This window comes from Dromaius novaehollandiae, chromosome 2 (assembly GCF_036370855.1).
Source record: "Dromaius novaehollandiae isolate bDroNov1 chromosome 2, bDroNov1.hap1, whole genome shotgun sequence".
Lineage (NCBI taxonomy): Eukaryota > Metazoa > Chordata > Aves > Casuariiformes > Dromaiidae > Dromaius > Dromaius novaehollandiae.
In genome coordinates this window covers 121,660,571-121,672,686 of record NC_088099.1, presented here as the reverse complement: position 1 = coordinate 121,672,686, position 12,116 = coordinate 121,660,571, and the positions used below count along the sequence as shown (strand labels likewise).

Below are 12,116 nucleotides of genomic sequence, written 5' to 3'. Positions count from 1 at the left end.
GTTAATTGGACACTTCATAATTAGAAGTTCTCTTACTAGATGCTTACCCAGATGGTATAGTAAGCTGGAGGTAGACAGTAAACTTACTAAAAATAAATCTGAATTACGCTGACGAGTTTATTTATTCCCCCCCCCCCCCCCCCCCCGAACTGCTTATTTAGGATCAGGTTGGTTTAAACACAGCTGAATGTGTATGTGATAAAATTATTCTAATAGGAGTTGGCATGGTGAGCTTGGCCATTATTTCAGTGGAGTGAGTATGCTTCTGTCTCTGGCCCCTGTTGAGTGAGGGAAATCTTTGTGATTGGAGATGCAACTGTCCTGTGTCTGCTGTAATGCTCTTTCTCTGAGATTACTGCCCCATATTGGAGACAGCAGAGTGAAGGCAGGTATTTTTTTTGCTGCAGTTTTACTTTTCCTCTTCAGTGCAAATTTGGCTTCATTGACAGTTTCCAGTGGAAAAGCTCCTGCTCTTGGAGTGCCTCCAGCTGGCTATGGCTGCTGCATACCAGAGTGTGCTGCCTTCTCAGATCTGCCACCATGGTCGTTTGGATAAACACTCCCCAACCTGGCTCAGCCAGAAAGGGATTTGATTTACACAGGACATACAGTTAAAAGTGTTGAAGCTGATTCTGAACCATTTTGACTGGGCTAAGAAAGAGAGCAATTACAGATGTTTGTGTGCTTGATAAAGTTCAGTAGAAAAGTGTTGATGAACCCACAGGCAGGCTGTGGATTATGGGCTGCCATTTACCAAGCTCAGCTGAACCCCCAGCTGGATCTGAGTGCAGGTGTAATGTCACAGTGCTGAGCCTCTAGGCCTGGTGAACCTTGGCTTTTTAAATAAGTGGCTCAACCACAGCAAGTGGTTGCACTATGTGGAGACTGCATAGACTCACTGTGCAGAGACTGCACAAACAAGGAGCTGAGGGCTTAAGTGTCCAATATCCCGAGCGAGCTCTCTGCTCATTAAGCATGCTCTGGAAAGTGGTAAATGGGTATGACAGCATCATGTCCTCTTCCTCCATCTTTTTCTTTTTTTTTTTTTTTTCTCTTGTAGAGCTTGTTCTGGGAAGTGTATGCAGACATGCTTTGAGTAGGCCTACTTGATGGTAGCCCATCTGGGAAAATAACAAGGAAAATCTAATTTAAGACTCTCGATCAGATTTAGGTGTGATGGAGCAGCAGAGTTGCTCAGTCTGTCGAAGACCATACTACATGTGGGTGCACACATGGATAAGCCTTTACTTAGTGGGTAGCTGCTTGTGAGATTATGTAAGAGCCCTTATGATTTCTGCTTATGTATCTCAGCTGAGGATGGTGGTCTCTGCCTTGTACAGTGTGAACGGGGTTTTAACATATAAGGTCATTTAGCCACACATAAGCTAGCCTGTTGTTTCCTGCAGCACTAAAATGAGACAAAAACAATCCACTGAAAAGAAATCGTAGTCCTTTGCCAGAGAAAATCAGAGGTGATTTTTATTAACTGGGCAACAAATTGTCTTGGAAACCAGCTTAGATATCAAAAGGCTTTTGAACGTGGAACATTGCAGAACAAAAAACTTCCAAATACTGTATTTTTTTAATGAAAAGACATTTATGAAACCCCAAAAAACTGTATGAGATTTGAGAAAAGCTTTTCTTAACAAGTGACAGAACAAACAGTTTCAGTGGGTAGTCTCGTGCCTTGTGGAAATTTAATAAAGAGCTTCTGTCCTTTTAAGATTCCTTTGAAATAGAAGGGGATTGCATTGGAAACATTCATCTTTATATGGTATCTGTTTGAATGCTAATGCAAATATAAGTTCTGTTTCTTAAGTTATTGCAAATGTAGCATTTTATGTTGCACCAGTACAAGCAAGCTAACCTCACATGGAAGTACCCAAAGTAAAACGCTTTAAATCAGCGCTTAAAGTCTTCCCTCTCCAATATATCTAGCTATGAAAAAGCTGCTGATTGGTTTTGTGCAACATTTATTTCTAGAGGAAGGAATGTTTTTGTTCCCTCTATGATTCCACTTCAGTCTCAATGACTGTTTTAGTTGAAATGCTCAGTTGTTAGAAGAATCAAGATTGTGTATTATTTAGATCTTACCAGACAAGTGGGATTTGTTTCTTCCATTCCGGTTATCAAAAGATTAACCCTTTGCCCTTGGAGTTCTAATTGGAGTAATTTAGAAACAAAAGAAGCTGTTTGTACAAGATAGCAGCAAAATCAAGTGTATGTCATCTGGAATGATCCTCTGGTGAATGAGGGTTGCAAATATTACATACATTTCATCTTGCATTTCAGGCACCAATAAAAGCAACTTGTGAAGACATGTCATGCAAGACTGGGTTTCCTGAAGATGTTCACAGTGCTGTTGTATCGAGGAGTGTACATGGAGGACAGCCTCTTCTCAATGGTACTGTTATGAAAGATGTTCTGATTTTCATTTCCTGTATTCTTAATCATAAATCACACTAGAGTGTTTTGATTCTTGACTTATAAATATGACATACTCTTTTGGGGGGGGGGGGGAAGTCAGCTGATCTATGATTGTTTTTTGATCACTGTCATAGGACTTGCGGAAAAATCTGTTGCCATTAATGAAAACATATTCACCTCTCTTGACAGGAATTTGAAAATACAGTCTTGCAGGCCTTCCAATGGTAGTCCACTAATTCGCATTCTCAGCAGAGTGTTCACACTGATGTGTGTTTTTATTACTATCTTGACAATGCAGATGTCATCAGTCTCTAATTAGAGTCCATGTATGAGGGATCAGAAGGTAGAGGAGATTCCCCTTCTGCTTTACATCTCCCATGGAGGTACTGCAGTTATATGGAGTCTTAGTGCTCAGATTAATGTGGAGGTTATTCCTGTAATAGTTCTTTAGTGGCTCTCTGAGGGAACTGGAAGTGACATAGGAAGATAAGGGCGATAGTTCTGTCTCTGCATATATATAATTTGCTGCCCACAAGGCTGTTGGGGAGCAAGCTTTTGGCCTTATATGGATAGTTTAGTATATATGCTTCTTATATGCCTGTGTTTGTGGGGGGAGGGAAGGCCCAAACTTCTATACACACATAGGCAGTGGTGCTGAGTGAATACTGTACTGTAGACAACAACATACATTGCTTTTTTTCTGGCAACCTGAGGAGAGACATCTGTGAAAAGCAAGACATGGGACAAGGAGCAGCATGAGAGAGTTGTTGCCTGTGAGCCCTCAGTCAATGACCACTGCACTGAGGACTGTGAGGAGTCTTGCCAAGAGGGGCAGAGTAATTCCAGTGCTATCTCTTGGACAGTATGCCTCCGTTTCACCCTGAGACGTATCTATGTCTGGATGGCATAGTGCCCAGAAGGAGGCTAACAAAGTCCCAAGCTAGCAGCAAGCTCTGCAAGTGCAAACCCATGTATTCATGTGGAGTGCAGTGAAGTTGGTAGACCTCTCCACAGGCCTAAGGGTCAACCAGGGTGGGAACTTGGTTCGCTGCTCTTCTTGTTTCCTTTTTTTTTCTTTATTGGAGAGGTAGAGGTGTTGTCTGTAGAACACAGAGAGGCACATATTCTGAATCTTTGTTAGATTTCCCAAGTAGTTGTTTGGTATAAAAGTTTGTGGAAGTGTAATACTTGAAAAATATATGTTAATTGGCTGGTTTATAAGCCACTAACGTCAGTGCATATATATATTATATATATTTTTCACCCCATCTAATTCGGAAATTGTGGAACTTACTAAGAACATTAGTTTTAGACAGTTTCAAATGCATCTTAAATAAGGGCTAATTTAATTTAATTTGTTGCTTGTCTCACATATAAATACAGTTACACAGATCAAGACATTTAAATGAGAAAAACATTTTAATGAGTCTGCAAAACAAATGAAATAAAAGCTGTAGCCTTGATTTTACATGCTGTATGTTGCAGTATTTCTCCTTAATTATATTTTACAGACCTGTTTTGTGCTTTTTAGAAGTCTAATGGAAACTCGAATGTAGGATGAATTGATTAGCTTTAGTGTATTTAAATTTGAGTTATTAAAGCTTTTCCTGTTTAATTTCACAGAAGTATATTCTGCCCACTACAGACTTTGTTTTAATACATGAATTTATCAGCTATTCTTTATTAAAGTAAATGTTTTGCCAATTGAGAAAATAATGAAGAAAGAATTTTCTTCACTTTCCCACAAAATGGGAGTTAATATATGATTCAACTGTAGACTCCTGCAGTAGTCATCGGCACTGAGAGCTCTCTTGGTAGATGATGTACAAACCAGAGAATGGGGCAGGAACAACACCAAGATCTCAAAATCCAAGGCAAGTGCTTTCCAAAACTGCTCTCTTGAAAGCACTGAATATTTCCTACTGGCTAAGTGTACTGCTCTTGGTTAATCATGAAAAGGAGATCACTTTCATGATTTTGAGGCTTGCCCTGTTGCATGAAAGTTCTCTTTGTGGAATGGAAGCCACTTCTGCAGCTTCTCTCATTTTTTCATCAACTAGGAACTACCCTGAACTGTCCACTATTTCTGTGTTGCCATTGCTCACACAGATCTGATGATAATGAGTGGCCAGCCTTAACTGTTTCTGAACTAACGATGTACAGGGGGAAGACTGACTTCCTTATTCATTATTCATCATAGTCATGCAGTCCCTTCTGTTGCTTTTTAAAACCTTTAAGTAATGAAGCAATACTGTTGATTTGCCCTTGAATGGTATTAAAATGCACTGCATTTTACGGAAGTAGGAATTGGAAAAACTGTTCAAAGCACAGAGTGTGTATTACATCATATGAGATAATATGAACTAGCTGAAGAATGATCTGAGGTAGTTTGTTTTCTATCACCATTTCCTCAGTTGAATTACTGCAATGGTTAATTCTCTTGAAAATTCTGACATGCTTAAAAGCATGTAATTTGCTGGTTACACATAAACGTACAGTCCATCATTGCGTAGCTTTGACTTAAATTTAATTATACTGTCATTTTGAAATACTATTGTTGTCAAAAGCCTATTTTCTGGTTATTAAAGTAGATTCAGATGACACTACAAGTTAAGTATAGTTGTATGACATTTGCTTCTTAAGGAAAGTTATGGGCCTGATTCTGATCTCACTTGCCTCATCTGTCTAGCTGCATATCTATGCTAGTAGGAATTCAGAAGTGAGACTTAGACTGCAGGTTTTCTATATGATTTAAATGAAGCTTTAATTTTCTTTGCTTTCATGCATTGATACCACAAGCACAGAGGCTTTATCTCAGCCAGCTGCAGAATAATCTGAAACTGACTTGATTTTGCTTATATATTACTCTTTAAAATACTGACTGAGAAGATGACTAGATGTTTAATAGTAGTCATGTTCGTTTGCTTTTATCTTGCACACTGGGGGACAAGCATCTTTTAAGGCCTTCAAGTCACCAAAACTTAAATAAAACTAGGCTTATCATGTGATGTCGATCTGGGCCTTTCAGTTGTTGTAGTAATATAGGCGTGTGGTGTGTGGTTTTTTTTTTTTTTTTTTTTTCTTCCTTCAGTATTACAGTAAGAAGCAGTTGCCTTAGAGTATGGGGCAGGGTTATGTTCATGTGCTTCATGATACTATATTTTCTGGAGAGATTGCTTTTCTATTTCTGCATTTCTACAGGCATCGTTTGTTTTCAGGGGAGGGTCAGGCTTGTTCATGTTACATTTAAAAAAAAAGTCTCTGATAATGGCTTTGTACATTCATTCGTATGGCTAGTGTTTTAGCCTCTACTGGTTTCCCTCATGAGGGCATGAGAGGCCAATATCTGTGCTCAGTTGGTATCCGTGGACTTATTTATCACTCTATGTGGAACGATCAGTGAAGCAGAATATTAAGAAATTGGAAAAGAAAACCAAATGTTTACTAATGTGAAGTGAGGGAAAGAAGAGAAGAGAACAAGATAGCCATCTTTGGTTTCAGGAGGGGGAATTGAGGGAACAGGGGTCCCTTGTAAAGAAAAGATATGGTGTGTTGGGAAGGCTCAACAAAAAAACTTGTAAACTACTCCTTCAATGGGTTATGACTGAGCTGTGTAGGAGATAGCCTAAACTGTAGGAAATACCTGTTTTTACCAAGGCATTGAGTTAAGAAGCAGCACATTCATTTCTGTAAAGAAAAAAAAGTGCAAATCTCTGAAATGAAAGAAGTTACGTGTCTCCAAAAGGTGTGCATGTCCTCAAGAAAACTCTGCAGTTATTGTGGCCTCCAATCAACTATAACCTCCATTTCAAAAAAAGAAAAAAAAACCCAGGTACTCTTGAGTATTTTAAGATTTAAATATTCAAACTTTATTTTTGTGTATATCTGCTATGCAAATAATTACTCACTAGCCACTGCAGTGTAGAAGTAGATCTCTAGAAGTACCTACTGTGCATTTAAATTCAGGTTAACTTGTTTCTTTAAAAAAAAACCAAAAATCACTGTTTGGGGTGACAGCATATACATAAAATGTGTAATACTTGGAGAATAGGAGGGTCAGTTAAAGAGGGAGTGTTGTCTAAGATATTTAATGCCCTTGATTGTGCTGGTTTATTAAAATTTCATAGTTTATCCAGGAAAAATACTTGTGGCCATTTGATATGTATGTCTACCCTGTTTATCTGATCTTTGCTCTATTTCCTGCAAATATTAACTAATAAATTAATTAATATTAAATGTGGTATAAATACCACATTTCTATTAAAATCCTTCACCTGGGTAAGATTACTTGAATGAGTGTTTGCAGAATCATATCTTAAACTTTCATGTTCTTAATCTGATTACTTATTTTAGTTTTTTCATATCTTTGAAAAATTTTGTCTGTCCTATTACAGGTAATGTGACAAAACTGATAGTAAGCTGAGTATTTCCTCAACCTCAATCGTTTTGCTTTGCCTTTTGCTCACTGCTGGTCAGTGTTTTAGTTTCCTCTCTGCATTTGGTGTCTCCCTCTATCTTGTCACCTGTGATACCATCTGTCGATAGGTCTGCACAGATGCGTGTGAACAGAATTTTGCAGTGTCTGATCTGGAAGCCACCTAGTGTGAGATGATAAGCTCTGCTGATGTTTTTTGGTCATGTAGTTTGGTAATAGGACCAGCATGGGCATGGAGAGAGAGAAAGACGGCGGGCTGTCTTTGGCAGTTGGCTCTGTCCTCTGCTCCTGTTGCTTACAACAGTTTGAGGAAAAAGAGTTCCTGAAGCCATCTGCACATTTTCTTGCTGGTGGGAAAAGGTGTAGAGTCCTTAATTCAGTGTATTGCAAAACGCTGGGTACATGTGGAAGAGTTCCCAAGAGGGAGCTTGTGATGAGGGAAGGCTGGAAGAGTTCAGGGACAAAGGGCCTGTCTTCCTGTGTGCTCCGGAGTTGCATGGTGCTGAGGACTGCAGTCCACCTGTCTTAATTACTCAACTTTGTGTGAGATAAATTGCTCCCTGTAGGGGCCGGTTTATTCTCTCTTGACTGTGAGGCAGTCTAGAAGCTTGTCTTCAGCTAGACACTTAACTTTTAGGTAGGCAAAGACAGGGAAGATCAGTCCCGAGGTTAATGTCAAATCGTCTGACATTTAAAAGGTGCTGCTGTTCCCTCATGAAGGAGCTTACATGGGCACTGTCTGTCCCAGATGAAGCCACTAGGCTGCTTTTGCTGCTTATGTTATCTTCTGTGCATTATCATTCAATCCATAAAATTGTCCATTGTCAACTAAGAATGAAATTCCATCTATAAAGATCATCATGCTTAAAACTCGAGACAGCAGTGCTTCTTTTAAGGCATGTTTCATTCCGTACTATAATCAACTTCTGTATAACTGTATTTTTACTGTGGTAGCATGCACTGGCTTCTTGGATACTGCTGTGCACATTAAAAGTAGAGCTAGGAAAAGTGTTTTAAGCAGAATCATATTTTCGAAGGGGGGAATGAATACTTCTCCAAAAAAAATTGTTCTTTCCATGGAAAAAAAAGCAAAACGGTAACCGCTTTGTTTGAAGTCTCATTGCCTTAAGGAAAAAGACAAGTTGACAAGTTCCTTCCAGGCAGACCGCCAAAGAATCTCAGATGGATAGGGTCTCTTTATGAGCTGCTGGCAAGCTGAAAAAAATTGTTTCAATTCTTCCCAAATGTTTCTCTTTTCTTCCCCTGAAAGTCTCTTCTTGCAAAACCTTCCCCCCTACCCTCCAAAAAACACCCTTCAAGTTTGACTTTTAAGCTTCAGTGGGAGTGAGAATTTTTCTTCAGAAGCTCATTTTGGGAATATATTTATATTTTTCTCACCAGCCCTGCTTAACATTTAACCATGTTTGTTGTTGGCCTCTTACATGTGAAGCTGTGTACATTTTAATTGTGTTACTTGGTGATGCTATGCCTGATGGTTTATTTTGTAACAGTTTTATTCCAGTTCTCACTGACACCTTTTTAATTCTTTTTCTGCCAGTCTTTTCCACTGCTCTAATGTTTGTTCTATTTCCTAAGCCACCATATCCTAAATTCTCCTGTGTCGGTATTGAGCTTACTGTCTTGAATTGGTAGAGCTATTTCTGTTTGCTTTAACTACACTAGTACAGTTCCTGTTTTATAATTTCTGTTGTCTATTCATGTACGAAGCTCTTAACTTATTCTCAGATACTTGTTTCCTGAAAAATAGAACTTTCTTTCACTGAGGCAAGAGATTGCTTTTCTTAAGCTGTATGTGTTTTGTTTTTTTTTTTTTTTTTTAACTCCTTTTTCTCCACTGTTAGTTAAATATAGACTATATCCTAGAGTATACCTAAAACATATGTTCACCTTATTGAACAGTGTGGTAAAAAAAAATTAAATTACAACTCCTTTTTTCTCAACTTTATTTTTGTAAACTTCTACATCTGATTTACATAGGATACTAATCTTATTCTTTTATATTAAGCTATTCTTTATTGTTGGTATTTTCTCATAACAAACTTGTATACAAAGCATATGTAGGGAGAAAAACATCAGAGAGAATAAATGTCAGTAATGAAGTTCAGTGATGTTTTGGATGAGGGCAAACTACAAATGTATCTTGGTACAGAAATGAAATTCCGTTGTCCCTCAGTAAACCCTAAAGCTGTTATGGAATGTAATATTTGAATTGTTTTGTATATCCTGGATAATTAGCCATTCTGAAAGGAACCTATAAACCTGTACCAATTAATTTTTTTTTTTTTTTTGGTGGAATATCTGAATTAGAGGTGGAAATGTATTCTGTAGTTGAAAAACCCTAAATGCACTATTGTGTCCACCTTTTTTCACAGAAGAAACTTGACTCACTTATTACCTGCAAAAGAAATCCCACTCTGTTTCCAGTGTACCATCTTATAAATACATTCTTGATACAGAGAAGAATCCTCTTATGTTGAAATTATGAGTCCTGAGTGGTTACAGTGTTCTGGGATGTGTAAATTACTATCTTAGTTAATTAGTTCATCTCTGATACTCACTTTTGTTGTTTATGGTGCACCTACTTGGGGATAAGGACAAATTTATTCAGTGCGTTCCTTTTCCCATATTCAGCTGATTACTTATGAGGATCTGAAATGGAGTATCCTTTCGGCATGCAGAAATATGAATTACAAGAGCTGAATTGTCATCTGTCCCTAGTAAGCTCTGGGCATGGCTCAAGATGGGATGGAAGAGGAGGTGTTTGTTTCTGCCTCTGAAGTTGGGTCTATTTTTATACTGTTTCTGACACCATTTAGTGCATCCTTGACTCTGTTTTAATGCCATCTGGCCTTGATTTCCAAGGGTCATTAATTCTCTTGGAATCACTGTAGTTGGAGTGTTCCCCAAAGCTGACCTGTATTCTAGGAGATGCTGAGAAGAATGGTCATTACATAGCAGTGCAAAATCCCTCCAGAACAGACAAAAGTGTCTTTAAATGTGGAAGATTTATTCATATAATAGAAGAAAAATTCCTCCTTATCACCTTGCAGCAGCAACGTTTAACATGCACATGCACACACACCAGTATATTGGAATGCATGGAGCAAAAAGCCAGGTGAGGCAGTCCATGCTTACATAGTGTGAAACACATGTTAACATATAATTACGCATTCAAATTCTCTGTAAAGGCTACAATAAGTCTTTCGTTGACTTGTCATCTTTCTAACAGTCCAGAAGACACAATTACTAGAGCATCCTATTGAACTGATATTATAGGAAAATGCCCTGTATTACCATACTAAATAGAGATAAATTCCAGCGATATTTAAACACTTAATGGCTACATTAAATTAAATTTACTGTGTTGAAGAGTTTGATGTCAATCAACAAATCCAAATACAGTTTGAACTGTTCTGATTTGGTTTGAATGCAGTGAGCCAGCTTCATTGCTTTTGATTGAAGTTGTGGTAGTCTGACACTCAACATGAGGCTATTTGTTTATTTGTAAATGAAAATTTTTTGTACTGTTCGCTTCCAAACTTTCAAGTAATGTCCTAGGCATCAGAGTCAATTGTGTTGAATTGGGAGAGTAGGAAGGGCAGAAGGAGAGTGCAAGGAAAGAACATCAGACTGGAGGATGAGAAATGGCTAGAGCTGTCTATCATCTTCTACTTGCTCTGTAGAAAGAGGAACTAGTCTTTGGTACTCAGCCTTCTGATTTAATGCAACCCAGCTGGTTTTCCAGTCATGTCCATATAGCCCCATCTGGATGATTTGGCCCCCCCAGAAGGCAAGGAGAATAATGTTGGGGGATGAGTGGGATGAAACTCTGAAGGGGGCCAATGGTGGGGAAAGGATGGAAGCAGAAGAATCCTTGTGATGAAGGATGCCAGGATGGGTGGACGAATGAATGGACAACCTGGTAAGGGGAACACTTTAAACTAGGAACGACAGGAGAGGGAGAGAGCTACAGGGATCACACAATCAACAAAATGGGGCTTAAGTACGGGCACCTCTAGCATTTGCGTGCAGGCAAGGAAGTAGCTACAAGACAACGTTATGGGGAAACTTCTTGCTCCCTTTCAGGGAAATCAGCATGTTTGGATGCCTCTCAGAATTGCCTGTACACAAATGTATGCAGCATGGGGAATAAACAGGAATAATAAGAGAACCATGTGCAGTTGCAAGGCCGTGATCTTATTGCAGTTACAGAGACTTGGTGGGATAGCTTGCATGACTGGAGTGCTGCAGTGAATGGATACAGACCGTTTAGGGAGGACAGGCTGGGAAGGCGAGGAAGGAGAGTCACCCTTTGTGTGAGAGAGCAGCTGGAATGCATGGAGCTCTGCCTAGGGGTGGATGATGAGCTGCCTGAGAGCTTGTGGGTAAGGATGAAGGGGCAGACTAATATGGGTTACACAGTTGTGGGTGTATAATATAGGTTACCTGATCAGGAAGAAGTGGATGAGGCCTTCTACAGCTAGAAGTACCCTCATGTTTGCAGGCCTTGGTCCTCCTGGAGACTTTAATCACCATGGTATCTGCTGGAGGGGCAAACACAGCAGGGTGCAAGCAATCTGGGAGGCTCCTGGAGAGCATCCATGACAATGAAAATTACTGCTTGTTATTACTATAGGTGAGCTGGTACCAGTGATGTTTGTTCATCACTCCCACCCTGCTTATAGTTGTGCAGTTTAAGTGCATGTGAAAATACCTGCCTTCAGTAAAACTAGGAGAGCCTATCCTAAGAGTGCAGCTTTCTCTCCTTGGGTCATATATATGTATATTGGTGTGTGTGATATATATATCTCAATGATGTCGTTGGAGAATGAGTGAGCTAGGTGACCACTTTCATCTGACACAGAATGCTTCCTGTTTTTGTGGTGGGCTAGTCCTCCCTTGGATCAAATTGCTCTGTTGACTCACCTTATGGCTAATGGCCAGTTATGACTTGAAGGAAGCAGTGATGAGCCTTAAGAATGGTTTTTGGACTTGAAAGCTGTGTTTTCTTCAGAGAGAGATCACAAAAACAGCTGTTCCTGTTACCGCCTCTGTAACTGGAGGTTTTCTGCCCCTGAAACTGAGCAGAGCAAAGGATTTGTAAGGCAGCTTCCCTGTGAAAAGGAACTTCCCATTGCCTTTTACTGCCAGGACCTCTGGAAGGCAGTATGGTCCTGGGTGCCAAAAGTTAGATAATCTTAATAGTGCCTTTGCTGGCCAGCACAGACATAGA

The 12,116-nt window shown here is 39.3% G+C and overlaps 1 protein-coding gene across 5 annotated transcripts in view; it reads left to right on the top strand.

Moving 5' to 3' along the window:
- The window catches only part of CDH2 (cadherin 2), a 124,489-nt gene that overhangs the window by 9,896 nt on the left and 102,477 nt on the right, over window positions 1-12,116 (top strand). For all 5 annotated transcript variants that reach the window (XM_064507349.1, XM_064507353.1, XM_064507352.1 and 2 more), the window contains exon 2: window positions 2,293-2,404. In XM_064507349.1, the coding sequence (XP_064363419.1) occupies window positions 2,293-2,404 (112 nt within the window). The remainder of the gene's footprint in view (window positions 1-2,292; window positions 2,405-12,116) is intronic.